The 27,857-nt window shown below is 40.4% G+C and overlaps 1 protein-coding gene across 1 annotated transcript; it reads right to left on the bottom strand.

Annotated features, from left to right (window-relative positions):
* On the bottom strand, positions 1–27,857 carry LOC124259691. The gene is given in 20 exon segments (XM_046693882.1): positions 1–126; positions 914–1,067; positions 1,203–1,312; positions 2,399–2,483; positions 2,813–2,960; positions 3,181–3,309; positions 3,550–3,645; positions 5,256–5,428; positions 16,399–16,488; positions 18,271–18,370; positions 18,372–18,396; positions 19,209–19,324; positions 19,979–20,067; positions 20,532–20,632; positions 21,313–21,428; positions 24,623–24,763; positions 25,527–25,616; positions 26,516–26,631; positions 27,191–27,267; positions 27,735–27,857. Coding segments are annotated over 16 exon segments (1,704 nt in total). The 5' UTR covers positions 27,839–27,857; the 3' UTR covers positions 1–126; positions 914–1,067; positions 1,203–1,312; positions 2,399–2,483; positions 2,813–2,819.

Genomic DNA, 27,857 nt, shown 5'->3' with positions numbered 1-27,857 from the left:
TAATTATCTGCAACTTTATTTACATCATCAAATACACGTTGTCATATAAAGTTCAGCGTGGGCATTATCCGATGATAGGTCCACTACAAGAAGCCGGGTGTGACGTGCTGTGATACTGTCGTATAGCTGTAAAAGAAGCGGTCGTGTTTTCCATAATTAATCTTTCGCTACATGCTTTTGACAGGAATAAAAGTAGATAATAATCAATGATAAAATAATTTTAAGCCGCAGATACAAGAAAAGAAAAAGCCCTTCAATGGTTGAACTGCCATAAAAGACAAGTTTCAGATACCTAAAATGTCTACACGTGTTTGTTATGAAGAAAGATGTTCTTAAAAGTGCAGTACACACTGGTTATAATGCCCCTGGTTATAATGCCCCCTGGATATAATACCATGTTTTTGTCAGAAAAGATTTCCTGCCTGTATAATACCCTGGTTGTAATGCCAAACTGGATATAATGCCATCTGCCAATGGTTTGTGGAACAAAAGTAATTTTACCCTGGTTATAATGCCAATATCACTGGCTGCATGTCGTTTACATACCGTAATTGGTTAATTGACATGACTCAAATTAATTGACCAAACTCATAAATGCTTTAAGTAGTCTTTTAATCCCAGATAGGATAACACATGTGACTTTACACTTCCTGCAACCTACAACAAGTCACCTGCAGCCCCTAGATGCTGGGATTATCCAGCCATTCAAGGCTCATTACAGGAGACATCAGATCAGTCACCTTGTTGATTGCATAGAACCGCTAACTGCCCTTCCTGGTTATAATGCCACCCTGGATATAATGCCATATTTTCTACTGGACAAACGGTGGCATTATAACCAGGTTATACTGTACATTATACCAATGTATAATTTGCTTTTTGAGCGGCACATCATAGATGTCAAGGCGATTACCTTTCTGCATGTATTTGGGTCCCGTGGGATGACGTGGTCCGATAGCATTGATATCGATTGGCTGGGTAACTGAGTTTCGATTGGCCCAGGTTTTTGCTGAACACCGGAACCGGAAGTCATATTCACCAGGAGACCAAAAATCAGCAGGACTGGCCTAAAATGAAAGATCAGGGTAATTGAACATTAAAAATAAAATATTTGAAAACAATTCACATTGCAAATAAACATATTATTATCTTCATTACCAGTTAGTTTAATTGATACACTTTCAAAAGAAACGGAGCCTTACTTTAAAGTTATCATGAACGTCGTAGTATTCCTTCTTGGTGAGACCAGTGCCATGGTATTGGACGATCTCTGGACGTTTGTTGTAGAAAACGTTGTCGTAGATCTGATTGCCTGAAAAAACCACAGACACTGGGACTACAACAGACAAACTAATTAAATGCAGTCATAAAATGCGTTCATATCTACAAACATTTAAATAATAGGTTTCAAAAAGCGTGTACTTGTCGAGGTTATCAATGGTCTTCCTGTTCGATGAGTCCAAAATTTGACTTTCGTATCAGCAGGAGACTTCTAACATGCAAAACGAACAGAAAAAGAGAGCTTCTTATTACTTGCGGTTTGGTGATAAATTCACCAAACATTGAAGACGATCCTCACGTGTTCTACAGTGCAACACAAGCCCTTCAAGAACAATTCAATCTATGTACAAAGCCCTTAGTTAAGCACCCCCTGACATATCTCATGACTGAATGAGGCCCGATCTTAATCATTTGGGGCATATCTGCCACACTGATCTATCTACTGGTCGTCGTGTGCAACAAAGGGATCCTCCTGTACAGAACCTGGCCCAATTGGAGCTGCTTTACACGAGGAATGGCGTAGACTAGCTCTTCAGAGGACCAGGAGACTGATGGGGGTATGAGGAGGAGAGTGCTGGCTGTCATACAGTCACGTGGGGGTTACATTCGGTATTGTCTTTGAATCGTGTAAGACACGCAAAATGACATTTTAAATGTTCACAATAAATTCCACATTAAACATTCCAGGGCCATAGTTGTACAGACATGGTTGTGTATGAAAATCAGTGGGTTTTTATTTAAAATAAGCAATTATCATCATAAAATCAACTTGGATTCCAATCATTTTGTCGTTTTTTATAAGTCAAAGGATCATACGGGTCAGGACGAGAAGTTTTATGTACGTGTTGAAAATCTATCATTGCAAAGATACAGGGCGTGCCTATTTAAGTTCTTTGTGTATATGTTTTTCTTTGCGTATATGTTTTTGATAAGGGTATTCATCTTCATTGCTATGTCATCCCGAGAATTTTAAGAATGGAAATTGGAGTATCGGTGATATGGCAATTCGTCTGATGACGGTACAGAACCCGTGGACATAGGAGTGATGGAGTATCTGGCTGGTGATAGCGAATACAGAAGTAAGAGTTGGAAGAGGGTACTTTGGTTTCTTTCTTACCCATTGGGTCCATAGGAGAATTGGAATCTATGGAAGCCAGTTTGGGATACCTTTCTGACCACGGTTTTGTCTTGTATGGAAAGGTCTGGAAATTAGAAACATATTGGGTTACAAGACAATTTGTGTTAGTACACGATGAAGGTAAAAGTTGTCAAAGATGGTTATGGTTTAAGCAAGGGTGGATGAACCCACTCCTACATGCCATAGCAGGATCCTCCCTGAGAAACATCAGTCATAAATGGATCATTAATGGATAATTAACATCAGGACCGGCTTCAGATAATCGCCAAGACCCAAGAAGACGCAACGACTACCCTCCCACTCTACCTCCCCTTGTAACAGAAACGTGGTTTATCAGATGAAAAAGGAGACTCTTATGAAGGAGCAGTTGTCAGGGGACCTTGGTATCCCTACCATCAATTTAGCATACAGCTGAGCCCGAGATGATGTTATACAGGACACCACGGAAGTCCACGTTCATGGGGTAGTCAACAGCATCGTAGAACACGTTGTATCGAACGATGTTGTCTCGACCGCCGCCGATGTTGACGTGGTATTGGTTCTGTGAAATGAAACGTTTTGTATATCGACGGTTACAACGTATATACCGTTGTGATTGCGATCGTCCTTGTCGCCAAGCAAGCCATCTGTTTAGCTTCTTCGTTATTTTACAAATTTCACTGCGTTTGTTATGGAAGTCGTCTTACACGGAATAGAGGCTGTTTAGTTCTCATAGATAACGCGTAATGAACTCAGTTGGAGATAGGGTTAGTGTCTGGAACCTTGTAGAAGACGTTGTGTTCGATGGTGACGCTGGAGTACTGGTCGTCCAGCATGATGCCCCTGTTTTCGGCACCAGGCATGAGCTTCACTACGTGGTGGATGTAGTTGTATCGGATCAGGTTGCCACGCTGCAGTTAATGGTGTTAATAATTTCTTCAATTAAATCATTGCTTCAGAACAAACCAAGAATTCTTTCATATCATTGACAAACGCAACATTTACATATTTGCTGTTGCATACAAGGGAATAATTAAGAAACGCGGAATATCTCGAAGCAGTTATGCAAGGGGTCTCCGGGGAAACACAGAAGAGTAAATTCACGAAAACAAGTATTGCGTACATAAGATAGTATTTTCTTTGCTACTCACTGCAGCCCAGTCTCTTCCCGAGTGCACCCCGCCACAATCAGTACTGTTGGCACACATGTGGTGAATGTGGTTGTACTCCATTATGTTGTCGTTACCCTGGCAACCAAGAAGTGGTTTAGTTGGTTCAAGCATTCTAATATATGAATAGGTTGTGGTCTTTTGACAATATATGTTGGGGTTTTAAGAAGAAAGGTTAACCTGTTTGTGTCGAATACCTTCGCTTCGCAAACTAAACTGATGAAAATGGGACACGTTTTATTCAATCCATTCCGTTATACCACCATTTGTGTGACCGCCTCCGTGGTGTAGTGGTAAGGGCGTCCGTCCGGAGTGCGGGAGGTCGCGGGTTCGATCCCCGACCGCGTCATACCAAAAGACGTTAAACTATGGTACTTGTTGGTCACTGCCTTGCGCTCGGCATTAATGGGTACAACAAGGACTGGTCAGCTTGGAGTCAGTATAATGTGTCTGAGTGGGGTATTTATGCTTCACTGCGGCATGGTATCTCAGTGGGCTAGCACTAGAAAACCAGCTTCAGTCTGGGCTAGTACAAGCAGCCGCACATACACATACACACGCATGCACGTCGTCATATGAGCGAAATATTCTCAAGCACGATGTTAAACCCAATTTCACCACCACCGCCACCATTTGTGTAATAACTGAAATATATAATGTGTATCAGTGCAGCAATTAATGAGTGCATAGTCACACATTGATCAAATAAAAATTATGGATACTTTATACAAATGCATGATTGCAGTGACTCATTTTAAGTTACTGGACAGTCAGCTGAAATTAGATCACAGATATTAGTCGAATTTAAAGCTTTCAAAAGATAGACATTCAATAATCAAAAATATGCATATGTACGTTTTACATAATGTTATATTTATGTTTAAACTTTCTCAGTAAAGAACAGAATCTAGTATTTTGTTAGGTTGCGTCCTATCCGGGATTTGAACCCGGGCCCTCAGCTATCTAGCCCACTCAGCCACTGACTGTCCAGATCACGAGGTGAGGTGAGGTGAAATTGGGTTTAACATCGTGCTTGAGAATATTTCGCTCATATGACGACGTGCATGCGTGGGTATGTGTATGTGCAGCTGCTTGTACTAGCCCAGACTTAAGCTGGTTTTATAGTGCTAGCTCACTGAGATACCAAGCCGCAGTGAAGCATGAATATCCCACTCAGACATATTTTACTGACTCCGAGCCGACCAGTCCTTGTTGTACCCATTAATGCCGAGCGCCAGGCAGGGACCAACAAATACCATATTTTTACGTCTTTTGGTATGACGCAGTCGGGGATCGAACCTGCGACCTTCCGCTCTCCGGGCGGACGCTCTAACCACTACACTACGGAGGCGGTCTCCAGATCACGAACCGTGTGTACCCATCTTACAAGTGTTAATTTGAACGACACCACGACCGAAAGCTATGGATATGAAATGCCATTTAACAAAAGTACTAGAATCTGTACTTTATTGAGAAAATGTAATCCTAAATATAACATATATTACAGTTGACCATTTTCTATATGTCATTTTATATTCATTTGTATGTTTATTTCACACACGCACAAACCATTAAGAAACACAAGTTAACCTAACATAGAAACCTTCTCATGAAGACTGGTCTGCTGATGTGGCAGGAACTTTAGACTGAATGAATCAATGAACTGATTATGCCGTCAACACACATACCCTCCACATCACCCCTGTGTACTGGCCGTCGTGGAGGTGGTTGTAACGGGCGACGTTGCCGACGCCATCAATCGTGATAGCGTTGTAACCAGTGCCCCCAACGCGGGCAAACAACCAAATATGGTTGTCTTCGACCACGTTGCCAGACGGCGTTAACGTGGTCCGGTCTCCACCTGTAAGTATTCAACATACGAATCTGTACATGAAGACGTTCCCCTGGAAAACGACTTTGCTGTATTCTAGTAAACATACGATCTGTGACAAGTGTGTTTGCTTGGCCATTTAATGAGTGAATAAGTATGGTTTTGCGCCGCTTTGTGCACTATCACGAGCAATATCACAGCCGGGGGACACCAGAAATGCGCTCCACACATTGTACCCATTTTGGGAATCGAAGCCTGGCCTTCAGCGTGACGAGCTATAAATTATACATATATCTTAATTAGAATTGTCTTTTTATGACCTGAACCTGTCATAACTTCAGATTGGGTGAATTTGACTATGGTGAGTGAGTGAGTTTAGTTTTACGCCGCTTTTAGCAATATTCCAGCATTATCACTGTCGGGGATACCAGAAAGGGGCTTCACACGTTGTACCCATGTCGGGAATCGAACCGGGTCTTTGGCGTGACGGTAAACGCTTTACACACTAGGCTACGCCGCCGCCCTCATTTGACTAGGAAGGTAATTAACCATAGGGTTAGAGACCCTATCCACTAAGCTTTAGTAGCAGTACGTCATTCGTTAGCCAGTGAAGTAGTATAGCGTTACGATAGGTCGTAATGTTACGAACACTTTGTGGATCGGGACCCAGACCCACAGAGATTAGCTGCAATGTTATTATTTAGATGTTCAAAACTACAAGAACTCTGGATTCCTTTTATAGAATGCCTTTTCTGTTATCACGTTGTTCTTTGAGTCCCTGAGGAAATATGCTATTGAAACAAAAATTACTGGCTATTCTTTTGAAAAAAAAGACCCAGTGTATATAACTGAAATATGGTGGCCGTGAAGGGACATCGCTTTCGATCCTTCAGTTACCGTCGTGAGACTAGAAAATTATATCACGAGACGGAAATAACATGGCAAGAAAGTGATAGATTGGTTGCTTGGTTTGTTGTTTAACGCCGCACTCATCAATATTCCAGTTATATGTCGGCGGTCTGTAAATAATCGACTATGGACCAGACAATCCAGTGTTCAACATAAGCATCGCTCTTCACGATATAGCTATAATAAGAGAAGGGAACCTGATATACACATGCAACTTTTTCGTCTTGTGTTATCACTTTAACATCCAAAAGCGATGTCCCACCTTGGCCACCATACGCTATTGATCATCTTATCACTTTAACATCCAAAAGCGATATCCCACCTTGGCCACCATACGCTATTGATCATCTTATCACTTTAACATCCAAAAGCGATGTCCCACCTTGGCCACCATACGCTATTGATCATCTTATCACTTTAACATCCAAAAGCGATGTCCCACCTCGGCCACCATACGCTATTGGTCGTGTTATCACTTTAACATCCAAAAGCGATGTCCCACCTTGGCCACCATACGCTATTGATCGTGTTATCACTTTAACATCCAAAAGTGATGTCCCACCTTGGCCACCATAAGCTATTGATCGTGTTATCACTTTAACATCCAAAAGCGATGTCCCACCTTGGCCACCATACGCTATTGGTCGTGTTATCACTTTAACATCCAAAAGTGATGTCCCACCTTGGCCACCATAAGCTATTGATCGTGTTATCACTTTAACATCCAAAAGCGATGTCCCTCCTTGGCCACCATACGCTATTGATCATCTTATCACTTTAACATCCAAAAGCGATGTCCCTCCTTGGCCACCATACGCTATTGATCGTGTTATCACTTTAACATCCAAAAGCGATGTCCCTCCTTGAGCACCATACGCTCACAGCAAAAATAACTTGGTTTCCGGACCCCGGAAACCTAACGGAAACAAAACGGAAACTTACGTTTCAACTAGGTTTCCGGAACGTTTCTCTACATTTCCTTCAAGTTTCCGGAAAACGGAAACTTACAAATTACCCAGAAACCGGCATGGCTCCAGTGCGTTTCCGTTACCCAGTTTCCATATAAGGCTCCAGTGCGTTTCCGTTACCCAGTTTCCATATAAGGCTCCAGTGCGTTTCCGTTACCCAGTTTCCAGTAAGGCCCCAGTGCGTTTCCGTTACCCTTTTTCCTGTAGGGCTCCAGTGCGTTTCCGTTACCCAGGTTCTTGTATGGTTCCAGTGCGTTTCCGTTACGCAGATTCCTATGAGGTTCCATTGGGTTTCCCTTATCCTCTGCTTTCAGATGGTTTCATATACATTGTATTTACTTAGATCAATTATGATTCCCTGTGAATTTCGTTTCTATTAATAACTTTTAAAATGTTCCATAAGTTTCAGTAAATCAGAATCTGTATGGCTCCATTTGGTTTCAATCATTAGTATTCAGTGATTACCATATGTCCATATTAAATTATGATTATTCAACTAAATCAACTGTAGTTGAAATGAGTGTATTATATATGTGAATGTATTAGGTCATATATTTTATTCATGATACATTGAAATATAAAATAAACTCATTTCAACTACAGTTACCTCAACACCACATGGACATAGAAATAAATAAATACAAAATCAGGCATGTCAGTCGATTTCTCTTTATTCATCATAAACATATCATATCTATGTTTCAATTAAACATTGACACAAAGCACACAGAGAGAGAGAGAGAGAGAAGAGAGAGAGAGAGAGAGAAGAGAGAGAGAGAGTTTGTTCAAATAAATATTATGGAGAGATTGGCATTTTTAATTTGAGGGACATTAATCTTTAATCTTAGTCTCCAGAAACAACAAATTTAGATGTTCTTGTCCTAAACAGGGTGACTACAGGAGATAATTGAATGTACATCTAGATATTCCATTCTATTCCTAAGACCTTTAGGTGGTTGGAAAGCATCTTGTTGGATGGTGTCGCAAGTTCTTCATTTTTGCTGCTGGAGCTTCAGACACCACTGGCGATGTCAATTCTAGGGTTAGGACTGCAGCCAGCTTCTGTGTTCTTTTCTCTGCCCAGCTAGATCCTTCAGGAGGTGTTGGAGTTTCTGGGGAAAAATGAAATTCTTGCACTGCGAAAGTTATGTCCAACATTTATTCTTGAGAGCGGCACTTGTTCTAATTAGATAATGGCACATTACGGTGATGGGTAATGGCATGTGATAAGGAAAGGTATTCTGTTACAGGTATATAGCGATGTGATAATATGTAGCACATCATGTCAGTGACTCAGGGTGTTTTAAATTGGTGTCAGGAAGTGTATAAACCGGTACAAATGATATTATATAATCCAGTTTCAGGAACTTACAGATCAGATTCTTTTGTTTCTTTTAGCATCTTTCCTTTGTTTTTCTTTCCTGTAATCTGCCGACGTCGATCGTCCGTCTTGCTCCTCCAGATTATCCAAAAGGTTTCTATTAAGAAAAGCAAATGAATTAGTTTTCATTCGTCCAATAATAGATTATTACAATCCGACACAAACATTCATAAGTTTGATTATTATCATGTATCAAACCAAGTAATAAGTAATTGTGGTATATCAACTACATGTATATGCATTACTGCGGGGGTGTGAGAAGTTTTCTATTAACATGACAGACATGATTATGCAGCAAATATGCACTACATAGTATGCTATGTCAATTCTACTGCTAGTACTAGATACCTGACAATGAAATAATTAGATGCTAGATTTACCCAATGGTGAACAAGAAACGAATTAATTGTATTTTGTATTACTGACGTGTCTAATCTTATAAAACCAAACATATATCTTGATTATGATGACGAGCAATAATAAAACTTGGGGTAAGTTTTTTTACCTTAAATAAGTAACTTTTAATGGATTTTCAAGGTACTCCGGGAACTTTTCCATGATTCTTCTCACAATAGCCTAAAACAAAAAGAGACACACATTTAGATCATGAACATATGTCGATCGGTAATATTTTCCACCGGAATATCATGAACTACTGGTTTCATCTATGTGTGTTTCCTTGCTGGATACATGTATAACAATTTCTTAAAATATATTTTTATTCCATCAATAACCTGGAAAGGTGAACAAGCCAAGTGTCTTATATAAACGCCGCTCCAGTACACGGTTCCAATATAGCTGGATACATAATTGAAATAGTCCGACAAGAAAAGAATAATACTGAGACAAAATTACACTCAGAAAAAATGACTGAAGAATAAATATTTGGTTATGGTGTTGGTTGTGCCCAGCAACAAAATGAGCTGCCGCATGAAATTAAAATTAAAAAACATCAGACTCAACGTACAGGAACACAAAGGTATACTTGTCTTATGGTTATATTTTAACGGAATGTTCAGCTGGTATCAACAATAATGTTGTTTTTTAACAGATTTCACACCAAAATGCAATGTCCACATTAATAACCGTGGGAGAAATCGAAATGCGAGCGCACCGTTACTGTAAGATAAAGGTTCCTACCGAAAACGTTTAATTCGATGCAAAATGACTGCTATGATAAGAAGAAAATAATTAATTTTATGTGAAACCTACCTGCCAATTTCTCTGTCTTGGGCTTCCGTTGAGATCGCTTGAGTTCCCGGATCCTTGTTCCCAAAGCTTCGATTGTCAAGTTTGTTGCCATGTGTCAAGAAAACTATAGCAAGTATACAGACTGCCATTTCTACTACCTTACTCTCATAGACTTACTTGAAACAACAACGAAGTTTTTTCCAATCTCGCGCGTGCACATTTGAACAAAGATGGCGGCATTTCAAACAAAGACTATGGGTAGTCAATTAGGTTGTGTGTTTTTTCAGTTCTATTGTTAACATGCCAATAGTCTGCTTACCCTTCACAAGCTTGGAAAAACACTGATAAGTGCAATATGTGTTTATGTAAATTGTTTGTTTTTACAATGTCCGTCACATCTCGCGAGGCCTCATTCATTCCAAATCAAGCGCTTCCGGTTTCGGGACAACAATTTTAGTATGTGGTCTGACTGCCAGGTGGGGCAGCACATGCTACCTCGACCGTGACGGACCCAGGCCTGGGCAGCTGTCAACCATGGCAGAATTTCCTCAACCTAAAGAATGAAACAATAAGAACGGTGGATGTATTTCCCGTAATAAAGTACTCAAGTAGTCAGTATAAGCTTTTCTTCAGATTTTCAGATGCGTTGATCGTATATGACCGACCCAAATTGATCCTATTTCTGTGTTTTTGACCTGATATTGAATCATATCAAGAACAATGTGATGGTTGATGACCTATTATTTTAAAACCACAAAGCGTAGTTCCCTAAGATTCTGTAGGCAATTAATATTGCATGCAATACAACGATTTTACCCGTATATTTGTCATCATTCACTTGATGGTCATCTAGTGAACTTAGGTATAGTACTACATGTTATGTAATATATGCATGCAGGTGCAGCAAAAGGAATTATCAGCTGAGTTAAAAAAAACAAACACAGATGAAAGGATTAACCGATAACACGCTAATTGATTTATTACTTTTATCTTGCACGACGTCTTTGTCAAAAGGGCCCGTCAAAAGATAATCTTTATGTTTGTAGAGTTACTAACGTATACTGAAAAGGTTTAGTACCGTGACGTAGACATTTGAGATGTTGGTAACAACAATAAGGGCGACACACAGGGATTTTCAGGTTGACCGCACTTGGAGAACAATGGACATAATCTGTGATGATAGGCATGCAGGTAACACTAAATTCCCAAGTTGAAAACAAAATAAATTGTACAACGAAGTGATATCCGTAGAAAATACCAGATGTTAGATAATATTTTACATATTCATGACATGGCAACAACAATAAAATCCATTAAAATGACATCTTGGCACAAATTATTTTAATCATCATAATGATAAAACAATTTCATAATACATGTACATAGTACACATCCAGTCTACACTGCAGTTTCATTAAGTATGAAACTGCTTCTGCGAACGCAAGTACATTTATTCTTCCTGTTTATCTTACATGTTGTATTTATTGTCACAGCGGATATTTATAAATTATCATTGTTGACACGTTCGTGGTTACGTATGTCAGGATGTTTGGTGACTATATCATCTACAGTGGAGACAGCTGAGACTCTACAACATACCCAGCACATCCAAGATGTAGCATTTCTCTAAAGCGTACCATCCATACATACAGCCTCGTGAAGTCGGAATGAACTTTTACTTTACACATGTAACTGCTGTTTTGCCATAATAAAAGTGATGAATTATGGCCAGCATATTATGTACCAAAATTGATGAGTTGGTGCTTACTCATATCAATCAAAACAAGCTAAGTGAGTTCAATTTCATTGATTTTCATCATGTAAGTGAACAAGGGGTGAGTTAGTGTCACCTATTTCGCTAGGTATTTCAGAAAGCTAATCCCTTAAAACAACATGCACCGTTTCTAAAGAATTGTGACATTATGTAAAAACTTGTCAGGTGTATTATCTTTGGTGTCCAGTGAAACCCGATCACGTGACATGAAACAGTTTTTGGGGGCAGCTGCCGATGAATGGCATATCGTTCCATTATGTGGATACTGATGGATACTTTTCTCGAACAAGGTAATAGCCCATTAGTTTTGTTATTACGTTAGTTGGTTTTAAGTTTGATATCTGTATTTTGTTTTCATTTTTCTTGTAGCATTCAACAAAATTATTCCACAAACAACATTGTCCATGTGAGTTATAAGCCCCCACCTCTCCTCTTCTGACAATCCAGGGGCGTACCCAACAAGATCTCTTAGTTTTTTCAGGTTGTAAACTGATTCCCTTATATTTTAGGTACTCGATGACATATTTAGAAAGCCATTTAATAAATTTATGAGGTTCCAAAGTGCTTATGAATATGATAATGGATCAATAATGATAATACTATAATTAAAAGGCAAAACGTTCATTGACTTCATTTTCTTTCAATCCCAACATTTTTCACCACTGGCATATGACGTTAAACTTAAACATATTTTATATCTATAGGTCTACTTTGTAATTTGTTGAAGCCTGTATTATGTTCTTTATTGGACATTTACGAACTATTGTCCTTTTTGGTACAGTTATGTGTAATGTGCATAACCACTCCCAGTTAGTTGTATTAGTATGTATCACTTTGAGAAAAAACAAACGGAAAGCCAACGGGTAACTGAAACCTAATGGAGCCTTACCGGTTCCTCAGTAATTTAAAAGTTTAAGGCATCTGTGAGTGTACCTAACAAACCGTTAAGGAGACAAAGTAGAATCTTAAGTTTCCGTAATATGGTTTAACTTTTCCTGAAATTATTTTTTCTTTCATGTGACAGTATCTTTTATTTGAATACTGGTGTACACTGAGAACACTAAACTGAAACTTACATACATGGAATACATAGACAGTTTAGCGTAGGTTAATGTCGGTTATATCCGTTTGTATCCCTTTGTGATGAAAGAATCACAGTCAAGCATGTCCTGCTTGACTGTGTTGAATATTCCGTCACAAGGGATAAGTATTTTAATGTCAAAACATTGAAGGATCTTTTTAATAATGCTAATTATCATTTAATAGTTGAATTTTTAAAAGAATTAGATTTATTAACTGTTTTGTAAATAGATAAATATTTTATTACTGGTAATTTAAATTAGTCACTGAGATTGTTAGTGGCTGTACCCTCAAAGGGGGTTGACGTAGCGTAAAATTATTGTCCTCCTGAGAGGGTACGTAAGTCCCAAAACTTTCAAAGTAAAATATAAATTATCACATTTTAAACGTAGTATTTTTGTTATTTTAACTGTTGGCTAAATTTTCCTACAATCGCCAATGGCTGAAGGGATGGTGTAAATCCAGCTAGGATCCATGCAGGTAGCAAAAGTAATGTAAGTCCCCATGGCTCCTAGCATGGTGATCTACCTTCAGTTGGTGGCGATCTATAACCCATTTTATATTGTGTTGTCCCCTATAGTTAAAATGTTTTAGATTCAATTACTAGTTTTACATATATATCTGTGATTATCTAGTTATTTTACTGTCCTTCGTTGGCAGAATTTTATAATTTCACTCAAATTGTTGATATATTTATAACTTGCTTTAGTCACGATATGGCTGAAATATTGCCGATGTGACTTTAAATCTTAACTCACTCACTAATGTCGGTTATATGCTGAATATACTGGTATATATGGAGTAATTTCCTCTACGTTCGTTTCATTGACGTTCCCATCAATGATGGTTTCAAGCTGCTTTATGCAATAGAAACTACCAATGATACTTTACTTTAAATTTCCGTTTCTGAAACTAACTTTGTTGGTTTCCGGTAGTTTCCAGTCGCTGAAACTAACCTTGGAAATTTATATTTTAATGTGTGCATTATATAAAAAAATTACCTGTCTGCGAAAGACAGTAAAATAACTAGTCTGTCACAAATGTACACTAAAACATATAACCATAAACACTTATACAGTACAGTATAAAATGGGCTATTGCTTTTCCTCCTGCATGGGCCCAAGCTGGATACTGTATATAGAAATTATTTTACAAGTGTAACAGTAAATTAATATAGCCCCAAATGGAACAACACAAAGCTAAGTTTGCCATTTCATCAAAGCTGAAACCAACAGACTTGTCAGTTTCGGGTACAGAAACCTAGCTGAAACCTACATTACCCAGTATCCAATAGGTTTCCGCAACAACGGAAACTAAGTCATTTTGCTATGAATCTTTCAGCGACCTGAAACTAAATGGAAACTCATAATGACAGTTTCAGTTGTAGAAATCAGACGGAAACCTAGATTTGTTAGTTTCAGTTTGGTAAACTACGCGGAAACTCACATTGTCTGTTTCCGGATGCTGAAACCAAGCGGAAACATACATTACCCAGTATCCATTAGGTTTCCGCAAAAATGGAAACGAAGTTATTTTTGCTGTGGCTATTGATCGTGTTATCACTTTAACATCCAAAAGCGATGTCCCCCCTTGGCCGCCATACGCTATTGGTCGTGTTATCATTTTAATATCCAAAAGCGATGTCCCTCCTTGGGCACCATACTCTATTGATCGTGTTATCACTTTAACATCCAAAAGCGATGTCCCACCTTGGCCACCATAAGCTATTGATCGTGTTATCACTTTAACATCCAAAAGCGATGTCCCCCCTTGGCCACCATACGCTATTGATCATCTTATCACTTTAACATCCAAAAGCAATGTCCCTCCTTGGCCACCATACGCTATTGATCATCTTATCACATTAACATCCAAAAGCGATGTCCCTCCTTGGCCACCATACGCTATTGATCGTGTTATCACTTTAACATCCAAAAGCGATGTCCCACCTTGGCCGCCATACGCTATTGGTCGTGTTATCACTTTAACATCCAAAAGCGATGTCCCTCCTTGGCCACCATACGCTATTGATCGTGTTATCACTTTAACATCCAAAAGCGATGTCCCACCTCGGCCACCATAAGCTATTGGTCGTGTTATCACTTTAACATCCAAAAGCGATGTCCCCCCTTGGCCACCATACGCTATTGATCATCTTATCACTTTAACATCCAAAAGCGATGTCCCTCCTTGGCCACCATACGCTATTGATCATCTTATCACTTTAACATCCAAAAGCGATGTCCCTCCTTGGCCACCATACGCTATTGATCGTGTTATCACTTTAACATCCAAAAGCGATGTCCCACCTTGGCCGCCATACGCTATTGGTCGTGTTATCACTTTAACATCCAAAAGCGATGTCCCTCCTTGGGCACCATACGCTATTGATCGTGTTATCACTTTAACATCCAAAAGCGATGTCCCACCTTGGCCACCATAAGCTATTGATCATCTTATCACTTTAACATCCAAAAGCGATGTGCCCCCTTGGCCACCATACGCTATTGATCATCTTATCACTTTAACATCCAAAAGCGATGTCCCACCTTGGCCACCATACGCTATTGATCATCTTATCACTTTAACATCCAAAAGCGATGTCCCTCCTTGGGCACCATACGCTATTGATCGTGTTATCACTTTAACATCCAAAAGCGATATCCCACCTTGGCCACCATACGCTATTAATCGTGTTATAACTTTAACATCCAAAAGCGATGTCCCTCCTTGGCCACCATACGCTATTGATCGTGTTATCACTTTGACATCCAAAAGCGATGTCCCTCCTTGAGCACCATACGCTATTGATCGTGTTATAACTTTAACATCCAAAAGCGATGTCCCTCCTTGGGCACCATACGCTATTGATCGTGTTATCACTTTAACATCCAAAAGCGATGTCCCTCCTTGGCCACCATACGCTATTGGTCGTGTTATCACTTTAACATCCAAAAGCGATGTCCCCCCTTGGCCACCATACGGTTTTGCTCATAGCGCGTTATTATTGTTAGTCCACAGAAAATATCAGGATCCACTCAAATCTTATAGCCAAGTGACTGCGGTGTATACTCTATGCTGGTTTGGGTTACAGTCACATCAGATACAGATATCGAACAAATGTACTTGCCTGAGGGAACACCACATTAAACCAGTGTGCAAAATAGTTTCCAAATTTTGCGAGCCAGTCCGAAACTTGAATGTAGACACTGGTTTCATCATTAAGCTGCTAATACGATGAGCATTTTTATCAGGCCATAATCTCTCAGGATTTAAAAGTGTATTATAACTTAACAAGTCGGATATTTACTGGCCCGACTGAATTTTTACTAGCCTCGGGCTAGCAGGCCATTGGTTATTTCGCACACCGTATGTAACATGTTTCTGTCTGGGTCAGAACTCAAGACTGTTAGTAGCTTACTAAGAAATAAGAAATATTAATCCGTAATAAATATTCGATAAAGATATAGATAAAATTTAATATGTAAATCTCTCTCCCTCTCTCTCTCTCACACACACACCTCTCTCCCTCTCTCTCTCTCACACACACACACACCAACGCTTTCTCATTCTCAAAATGGTAATCCAACCTCTACTCTCTGTGACCAGTTGAACTGGTCGTCACGTAAACTAAAAGCTCTGTGCTGAACATAGGTCGATGGGTCGCCATATTGTTAATTGTGGATTGTTTCATTACCGTACAGACTGACACCACCGTTGGTGTAGTGGATGTCGCACCGGGATACAGTGATGTTGCTACTTGCCCTGATGTCGACGCCATATGAGCCTGATGATGTCAAAGTTGAATATAAAAGCATGTTTAGTAAAACAAACACAGTTAATAAGTTGAATACAAAATAAGAAGTGGAGGAGGAACATGCAAAGGGAGAGGAGGAGGAAGAGAGAGAGCGGAGGATGAAACAGAGAGATAGAGTTGGAGGAAGAAGACGAGGAGGAAAAGCAAAGTGGAAAAGGCGAGGAGCAGAAAGAGGAAGGGGGGGGGGGAGGAGAAAGCGGGGGACACAGATTAAAACAGCTTAGACCATGCTGTTGTTTGAGGCTCAGGCCCCGATTTCTCGAAACAAACTTAAGTTTTTACTCAAATTTCAAACTGAGTTTGCCAATTTGAAACAGCTGAATTTTTAACTCAACTGCATTTTTAAAATAAAAAAAGCCCAAACAACTTCAGCAATCCATCCACCAAACTCAAATTGTCTAGTATGCTTGAGTTTAATATCAATTTCAGTTCATTCTGCTAAATGCATTTTCTCTATTTGAGTAAAAACTTGAACTTAAGTCAAAACTCAGACTTAAGTTTGTTTCGAGAAATCGGGGCCTGATGTACATTGATCTGATATTGCTTTACCTTCATTTTCACCCTTGTGGTTACAGAAAACTCAAGCTGCCTAACAACACAAAACAGTGATTGGCCCAATGCACTATCATGACAACTGTATTTCTTTCAGGAATGTTATCATCAAATGGTTATGAACTTCAGCTAATATTAGAACTATTGGAGTAGAACAGTGAACTGTTCTTTTCTTTTACTCGTGGTTTTGCTGACTGGTAGTTTTACCTGAAGCCATGGCGATCGTGATTAACCTTTGTTTGACCTACATTTCCCTCGGATCCCTAACGCTTTTTGGCAACAATCCTCTTATTCCATCCAATCCCCGATAACTTTCAAACCCTTACAAGGTTTGACTAATACGTTCTGAGCATCACATAGAAAGACTTCGAACTCGGGTCTTTGACCTGAAGAGCGAACGCTGTAATCACTAGGCTACCCGATCGCCCGTCATTTTCGGGAACAGATGGAAGTGCGACGAGACCTGATAAGTTGGTTGAAGCAGTATTGAAGGAGGCACACTCGAGACTGATGTGCACATTATTATATTGTCTAGATGAAAGAGTACAGCATGAGTTTTCCGTGTCTCTTAGTTCTCCAAAATTGCCATGAAAGAACAACACCATATGCACTTCAACAAGTCCAGCTCCTGGAAGTTCGCCAGTGCAATACTGACGTCATCTTTTGAGTCGTATTTGGTTTTGGTTGATCTTTTATAAATAATAGAAGGTTGATATTCCTAGATCAGGAGATTATGAAAGGTCCTGAAGTACTTCAATGCTACTGGGTGCTGTAGTAATTCAAAGCTAAATGTCGACATGACAGCAGATATGAGACTGTCTTCGTAGTTTACACCTTTTCTCAACTATCTCAACTTTCTCAACTGTAATTGCTTCAAACGTGCAGCAAATTATGCTTCGTCCAATCTAGAGGCCTTTTGATGATGGTCCCCGCATTTTCCCAGATTACTTTTCCAGTTGATGTGGCAGTCTTTGCCTTCTTTTGACGTCATGATCTAGTCACCAATCGAGTCATAAACGTTTCTCGATCAGCTTCAAACAGAGCTTGATTACACCGAGATATTTCCTACATTGTTGATCAGGAACTATGTAAAGCTCAGAAGTTATCAGCCAACCCTCCTAGATTTTTCGCTACCTCACTATCGTTGATGTAATATATATATCAACAGTGTATTCATATGCACCAGTTGTTATGCCTCACCCAGATTCTTAATGTCCAAGTTTTGAACTTTGATGTTGTTCAGGCCATTTCCAGTAATGCCAACACGGCGACACGCCTCCAGAGTGAACCCCCTCAAAATTGAGGTTACTCACACCTGAATCCATGCTGTAAAAGGTGAGATGCAATGGGGTTTAACGTCGTAATTAAGACAATTTCGCTCATATGATGACGTGCATGCGTGTTTGTGTGGCTGCTTGTACTAGCCCAGACTTATTACAGTATGAAGAATTTATGAGTGACTAGTGGATTTAATGTGGAGCTGGTATGTGGAGCTGGTATTAATTTTTCTTTGTTGTTCACAGTTTTGGGGCGGTGGGATAGCCTAATGGTGAAAACGTTGGCTCGTCACACCAAAGACACGAGTTCGATTCTCCACATGGGTGCAATGTGTGAAGCCCATTTCTGGTGTCCCGCACAGTGATATTGCTGGAGTATTGCGTTCAGCCATACTCACTCACTCTATCACTCACTCACTCACTCGTCACAGTTTGGGATGGTTGTATAAATATAAGTATATATATATATATATATATATATTATTTTGAGTACATATGTAACGGAACTTGTGCACCAGAGTATAGACATCCGGTTGAAACATATCACGGCGGTTTTAATAGGAAGTTTTGGGAGATAATGAAAGGGGAAATATTGATCTGTTATCAAAGGCTTATAGGGTGAATGTAATGAAACACAGATTATTAAACCTTAGACATCCAGTCATGTTACCACGAAACTAGATTTGTTGCATAAGATACAACATGAATCGTTTCATTTGCGATGAATAATTATTTGAAATCTGTTGGATTGTATATGTAATTTGGAATTAATTGATGGTGCTTTCCTTATTTGTCTGAGTCCATTCTATAGTGTGTTTCTTTTTTCACAGTTGGCGAGGAGGTAGGACAAATAGCTCGAACCTGATGCAGTCGTTGATGAGTGACACAGTGATGACGTCAGAGGAGGACAAGGTGCCCGTCTTTGTGTTGGGCCAGATGTACAGGTTGCCATTGGATCGGTCCAGGTAGAACTCCCCCTTGAAGGATAACACAAGAGTGTGTGAAAGAGTCAGTATGGTCGAACTCGTGTCTTCAGCGTGAGGAAAGAACACTTTAAACACTAAGCTACCCCGCTGCCCCCATAACACAAGAGATGAACAGGAAGAGACACTTCAACTTTTTTCACAGTGAAGTCATAGCAAATGAATGAATGGTTATTGCTTTATGCCAGATCAGCAATATTACAGCAATTAGCATAGGGAATTAGTAAATAAAGGCTGTAAAATGTATTTGTTTCAATATGCTATCACCATATGGCTAAGAAGTTGAGAAATATTTTCTCAGAAATGGGAGGAGGAAGGGGGGCATGAAAAAAGAGGGATGCAGAAGAAGAAATGGGACGAGAGGAAGAAGTATGGGGATGAGACTGAAGCAAAAGGATGCAGGGAAAACCGACAAAAAGGACAACAACGACGATGAGGAGGAGGAAGAGTAGTAGGAGGAGGTTGAGAAGACTGGGGTAGGCAGATTATGTTGAGATGGAGGGGGTGAGGCAGAGGAGGTTGAGAAGTGGGGGAGGTAGAGGAGGAGGAAGAGGAGGTGGAGGATGTAGAGGAGGAGGGAGAGGAGGAGGAGGGAGAGGAGGAGGAGGAAGAAGAGGAGGAGGAAGAGGAGGAGGAGGTTTCTCTCACCGGCTGATCCAGCTCTGATAGCATGTTGATCATCCGGAAGTAACCACCCTGAGTATCGGCATATGCCAGATGGGCTGGGTTGTAGTGACCTTAACAAATCAGAAACACTCAATATCAGGAACAATTATTCTGCTTGAAGAGAACCAGGATTGATCAATTTTCCAGTTTTGTGAAAAAGATACAGTTTTGAAATTTAGAGTCAACAACAGTTTGCATTAAGATTATACATATTTGGGGAAAGTATGGATAGTGATGTCGTGTTTCAGTGAGTAAAACTGAAATTGTTTATGGGAATCATGGTCTTTGGCCAGATGGCAATGAGACATGAATAGGTGGGAAACCTTCACACCTTTTCATGTCTCGTTGTTGTATTTTCGTGCATTAACAGGTAGATGTAATAAAAAATTAATACTGAATGAATGATCTACTTTTCTGTTGTCTTTTTCACCAAATGCATTGAATAAAATGGTACAAGGCAAGTTACTGTAAGACCGCTTATGAAGGAGATTATAGAAGATTACAAAGCAGAAGGCTCTCTCTCAGTTCTACTGACCTACTCTGAGTCCATAGTTGGTGTCATTTACCAGAGTCATTTCATGTTTGTTGGCGTCAATGTGGTCAATCTTGGCGGCATCGTCTGACCAGCTATACATCCTGAACAGACAGCAACGTTGGGACTCTTCAGGCCACATGTGATGCAGGTGTTGATCAATCACGTCAAATTGTAAACACATGTCTCAAGTCCAGAGTTTAGGCAGGTACACCCAAAACACGCAAATATTATTCCTGACTTCGAATTGAATGCAATTATCTTGTATCACCTATTCCAATATATCAAATTCCGCATATTCTTCGTACCATATCCTGAAGTACAGTCCAAATGACCGCGCACCAAATGTTTCATTTGAGATACACATTGACCACTTATTTAAAGACAATTTATCCGCAGTTTCCTGCAATTTAGTAGAATCAACTTCAATCGCAGCCAATCACGTCCATAATCCCATTTAGTCCAACACCATTAACAGAACACAAATTGTTTTTATATTAGTTTTGATCAAGCGAAGGATTTTTGCCTTCACGTTACTTTGCAATATATAAATTATAAATCATTCTGAAGTGACCCATGAGAGCATTCAAATAGCAAAACATTCTTGTCAAGACTAACTCGCTGATTTGGTTGATGCCATCGTATCCCTATGGCGTAGATCGATCATGATGCCAATCATTGGATTATCTTGTCCAGACATTACTATTTACAGAACGCCATCCTAGCTGGAGCACTGTTAAGTGCGGCGTTCAACAACAAACAAACACATCATTCTGAAGTTTACCAGAAGCCGTAACCCCAGGGTTCCTTCTCATGCACCCATCTGGAGTCTTCGTGTGTACTGTAGGTGAAGGTCTTGCCATGTTGACCTTTTGGAACGGAGACGATGTTCAGGAATTTCTGTATGAATTTAAAAAACTGGCTAAGTGAATGTGTTGCTCTTGCTATTTCCGATTGTAAAATTAATGACCAATTGACCAATCTGGCTCTACCACACTACCACAATAGAGTATTTGCTCTACCACACTCCTACATTAGGGTACTACCACACTACCTCATTAGGATACTGGGTCAATATGTCTCTACCACACTACCTCATTAGGATACTTGGTCAATATGTCTCTACCACACTACCTCATTAGGATACTGGGTCAATATGTCTATACCACACTACCTCATTAGGATACTGGGTCAATCTGTCTCTACCACACTACCTCATTAGGATACTGGGTCAATATGTCTCTACCACACTACCTCATTAGGATACTGGGTCAATATGTCTCTACCACACTACCTCATTAGGATACTGGGTCAATCTGTCTCTACCACACTACCTCATTAGGATACTGGGTCAATATGCCTCTACCACACTACCTCATTAGGATACTGGGTCAATATGTCTATACCACACTACCTCATAAGGATACTGGGTCAGTATGTCTCTACCACACTACCTCATTAGGATACTGGGTCAATATGTCTCGACCACACTACCTCATTAGGGTACTGGGTCAATATGTCTCTACCACACTACCTCATTAGGATACTGGGCCAATATGTCTCTACCACACTACCTCATTAGGATACTGGGTAAATCTGTCTCTACCACACTACCTCATTAGGGTACTGGACCAATATGTCTCTACCACACTACCTCATTAGGATACTGGGTCAATATGTCTCTACCACACTACCTCATTAGGATACTGGGTCAATATGTCTCTACCACACTACCTCATTAGGATACTGGGTCAATATGACTCTAACACCCTTCCTCATTAGGATACTGGGTCAATATGTCTCTACCACACTACCTCATTAGCATACTGGGTCAATATGACTCTAACACCCTTCCTCATTAGGATACTGGGTCAATATGTCTCTACCACACTACCTCATTAGCATACTGGGTCAATATGTCTCTATCACACTACCTCATTAGGATACTGGGTCAGTCTGTCTCTACCACACTACCTCATTAGGATACTGGGTCAATATGCCTCTACCACACTACCTCATTAGGATACTGGGTCAATATGTCTCGACCACACTACCTCATAAGGATACTGGGTCGATATGTCTCTACCACACTACCTCATTAGGATACTGGGTCAATATGTCTCTACCACACTACCTCATTAGGATACTGGGTCAATATGTCTCTACCACATTACCTCATTAGGATACTGGGTCAATCTGTCTCTACCACACTACCTCATTAGGATACTGGGTCAATATGTCTCTACCACACTACCTCTTTAGGATACTGGGTCAATATGTCTCGACCACACTACCTCATTAGGATACTGGGTCAATATGTCTCTACCACACTACCTCATTAGGATACTGGGTCAGTCTGTCTCTACCACACTACCTCATTAGGATACTGGGTCAATATGCCTCTACCACACTACCTCATTAGGATACTGGGTCAATATGTCTCTACCACACTACCTCATTAGGATACTGGGTCAATATGTCTCTACCACACTACCTCATTAGGATACTGGGTCAATATGTCTCTACCACACTACCTCATTAGGATACTGGGTCAATATGTCTATACCACATTACCTCATTAGGAAACTGGGGCAATCTGTCTCTACCACACTACCTCATTAGGATACTGGGTCAATATGTCTCTACCACACTACCTCATTAGGATACTGGGTCAATATGTCTCTACCACACTACCTCATTAGGATACTGGGTCAATCTGTCTCTACCACACTACCTCATTAGGATACTGGGTCAATATGCCTCTACCACACTACCTCATTAGGATACTGGGTCAATATGTCTCTACCACACTACCTCATAAGGATACTGGGTCAGTATGTCTCTACCACACTACCTCATTAGGATACTGGGTCAATATGTCTCTACCACACTACCTCATTAGGATACTGGGTCAATCTGTCTTTACCACATTACCTCATTAGGATACTGGGTCAGTCTGTCTCTACCACACTACCTCATTAGGATACTGGGTCAATATGTCTCTACCACACTACCTCATTAGGATACTGGGTCAATCTGTCTCTACCACATTACCTCATTAGGATACTGGGTCAATATGTCTCTACCACACTACCTCATTAGGATACTGGGTCAATATGTCTCGACCACACTATCTCATTAGGATACTGGGTCAATATGTCTCTACCACACTACCTCACTAGGATACTGGGTCAATATGTCTCGACCACACTACCTCTTTAGGATACTGGGTCAATATGTCTCGACCACACTACCTCATTAGGATACTGGGTCAATATGTCTCTACCACACTACCTCATTAGGATACTGGGTCAATATGTCTTTACCACACTACCTCATTCGGATGCTGGGTCAATATGTCTTTACCACACTACCTCATTAGGACACTGGGTTAATCTGTCTCTACCACACTACCTCATTAGGACACTGGGTCAATCTGTCTCTACCACACTACCTCATTAGGATACTGGGTCAATATGTCTCTACCACACTACCTCATTAGGATACTGGGTCAATATGTCTCTACCACACTACCTCATTAGCATACTGGACCAATATGTCTCTACCACACTACCTCATTAGGACACTGGGTCAATATGTCTCTACCACACTACCTCATTAGGATACTGGGTCAATATGTCTCTACCACCCTTCCTCATTAGGGCACTGGGTCAGTCTGGCTCTACCACACTACCACATTAGGGTACTGGGTCGGTCTGTCTCTACCACACTACCTCATTAGGATACTGGGTCAATATGTCTCTACCACACTACCTCATTAGTGGACTAGGTCAATATGTCTCTTCCACACTACCTCATTAGGGTACTGGGTCAATATGTCTCTACCACACTACCTCATTAGTGTACTAGGTCAATATGTCTCTTCCACACTACCTCATTAGGGTACTGGGTCAATCTGTTTCTACCACACTACCTCATTAGGATACTGGGCCAATATGTCCCGACCACACTACCTCATTAGGGTACTGGACCCATCTGCCTCTACCACAGTACCTCATTAGGGTACGGGGTTAGTCTGGCTCCACTTTCCTCCCTCATTAGGGTACTGGACCAATCTGGCTCTACCATCCTACCTCATTAGGGTACTGGGCCAATCTGGCTGGCTCCCCGTTGATAAAGATCTCCAACCATGATGTTCTAGAGTAATAGGTGCCGAACCTGGACATCGTGCCGTAGTCGGTGATTCCAGCACTTGGTAGGTGCACCTGCACCACCTACAGTAGAAACAGTGAGTGAGTGAGTAGGATTTTACACCGCCTTCAGCAATATTCATTCTAGCAATATGGCGGGGGACACCAGAAATGGTCTTCACACATTGCACCCATGTGGGGAATCGAACCCAGGTCTTCGGCGTGTTGAGCAAACGCTTTTACTACTAGGCTGCCTCACCGCTCCCAGTAGAAACAAAAGAAACAGTCGATAGTGGTGGGGTTGGGGGTTGGGGAAGGGTTTGCGGTTGAGTAATAGATAAAGAATTGGTATCATCAGATGCCTTGTATTTGTCCAGAAGATGAAACCTCGCACCTTAACCACAACACCTGGGTAGGTCATACTCCCTTGGTTGTTGTGCTGATTATTATTATTCATGTCTTTAAGAAAGTATGGATCGGAATAATTAAAAGCGACAAAAATCCACTCCTTTCCCTTCCACATCCAAAAGAAATTGCGACTGAACTATTCCGAGTATGTGTCTATGAATCAAAATTGTAAAGATCCCAGAATTCGCGAAAAGGTGAGCGTATCCTGCCCCACCGGTAGCACCTGCCATAAACACATGCAAAGGCTAGTTAATTGTTCACCTGGAAAAATTCGGGAACGTACGGTACAATTCAATAAAATATGTCAAAATGTAACAACAATGTTTCGTGTTTGCAACAAAAGTGCTCACTCAACAAAGAATACATCATCTTTTTCAGGCGAAGAAAATTACTCTGAAATATATTCGGAATTAGAAGTAAACCACATTGGTATATTTACCTTTGATATTGAATCTGCTGGCAGCATATTAATAGCGTCCGTGTCTGTTACACGTGTAAACAGGTTCGCTGACAACTGCTTGCCTCCTGTCTGGTAACATTAAAACAGAAACCATGAGGGCAAGTCTGAATAAACCCTTTCCATAATCACAAGGAATCTCTACTAAAGTCCAAACATTTGATTCCAACTGGGTCGGAAGGATGTATCTAAGTCTACTACAAGAAGACTCGAGCTGTTGGAATATTTTACTCATCATACAAGTTTGTCAAACCTACTCCATGGAGCATGGCTATAGTTCCTAACAAAACTGTATAAGAAGTGCAAAACCAACAAGTGTAAATGTTACAAAGCAGGACTTAAGTGTAATAGTCGTTGTCATTCAAGCTTGAATTGCCACAATAAATGAGTTCGTGTAAATTGATGATTTTGTTTTCCTTTAATTCAAAGCTTTATTATTTGAGATAGCAAGAAAATCATATAAAGAAATGTGTAAAAAAATCAGGCCCTCAAATCAGGAAATGTGTAAATTTCCTGGAGTATTTAGGACATGTGTACATTTACTGAGTGAATCAGGAAATGTACACATTTCCTAAATATTCCAGGAAATTTACACATTTCCTGATTTGACACATATACTGTAACATATACATGTTTAACAGGACCATGGTGTAGGATTCACTCCGTGGCAACATTCTTTATTCTTGCAGGTTGCATCTGCAGGTACGTAATATCATTCGTTAAGCTTGTCCAATGCAATAAAAGGTGGCGTTTCGCGTTGAGGGTGCAAGGTAAATCATGATCATTTGGAGTTCAAGAAACCTTTGGAAGATATGCTTCATAAATGTTCGGTAGATACTCTAAACTTTGACCCCCCCCACTCACAACATCCACGACCTCACTCACCACGTGGACCTCCCAACTCACCACATTGACCTCCCTCCCAACTCATCATGTGGATCTTCCCATTCAACCCGTGCATCCCCACTCACCACGTGGACCTCCTGGTCCTGGTAGGCTCTGAAGGTGACAGGCTGGGTGTAGGCGTGTGTGAAGTGTAGGGTGGACTGCAGGTTGTGGTAGCCTCCCATCAGCTCCACGTACACCGCTACAGGAAGGCGAGAGAGTGTGAGACACCAAGTTAGCAGAAAATATACAGGTTGTACCAGTGGAAATGTCAGTGAATCTAATGTTAATTACAAAAACCAGCAAGTTCCTCTGTTTTTACTCAAGTCTACTCTCAATGTTTTACTAGTCGACACAGATTACCATCTGGATTAAGAGATGAGTTTAACGATTGTTTAATGTTGGTCTGCATCTCTGCTGTGATGCTGTATGTCTGAGAAAATAAAGTTTCAGTTCTACGTGAGCTTCTCAAAACTTTTAATGTAGCAAATTCTAAAATCGAGATTAAGATAGAAAAATTTATAGTTAAGCTGAAGTTGGGCCCGATTTCAAGGTTGAGTCTGGCCGATGTTTTGATATCTGGAATTATACGATACATTTATACGCATTTACATTGCAAAGGGGTACGTACCCATGAACATGTTCCAAAGATTGGTACATTCGAAATTACCGGTTTAGAGTTCCTGAGGATCGACTCTACGGAATATTCAAAAACTCATTTTGACCGATAATTTGAAAGGTGAGCCTTAGAACCTACTCACTGTTGCCCTTGATGCCACCGCTGTCCAGTAAGTGCCTGGCCTTGTCCAGGGTGGCAACCGGGTGGGAGACATCCAACCTGGGCAGATGAAGCTGTTTTATAAAGGCTAAGGAAAAAGGATAGTTGGACATTTGGTAGATCCTGTCCTTATAACTGATCTGCATCTTTGGACAAAACTCCCTTTCAAAAGTTGGTTTGGATTGATATGCAATCTCAAAAAAGTATCAGTAGTTGTGACCATTTTATGAATTGGTACCCGTGTGCCATGAATCAGTGTTTTGTGATAAAAGAAATATACATTTGATCATTTTTAAAAAAGGAACATTTACCGTCCAACATTATACCATGAGAAAAGCAAAATTATCAATTCGAATACTATATAATCAGGTAACGAATTCGTCGGCCCATATACATAAATGAAGCTATTACCCGAGATCATAGGGCTGACACATTGGAATGGTATTTATAAACAATAGGTTCGTCTCTGTGAAGTTTCGAACTGTGAAATAAGGTAATGATAGTGCGACATAAAGGTGTTGTTTTACCCCGAGTTGCCGTCTAATCCCTTGGGGCTGACATAGATGTGGACTGTCTTGGAGTGACCCAGGGGCAACAACAGCCCCAGACACAGAGCCACTACCCACGTCATGGCTAGCGTGGAAGTTTTA

Source organism: Haliotis rubra, unplaced genomic scaffold, assembly GCF_003918875.1.
Source record: "Haliotis rubra isolate DU_JTF1 unplaced genomic scaffold, ASM391887v1 Scf732, whole genome shotgun sequence".
In the NCBI taxonomy this organism is placed as follows: Eukaryota; Metazoa; Mollusca; class Gastropoda; order Lepetellida; family Haliotidae; genus Haliotis; species Haliotis rubra.
This window is presented reverse-complemented; position numbering and strand designations above follow the sequence as displayed.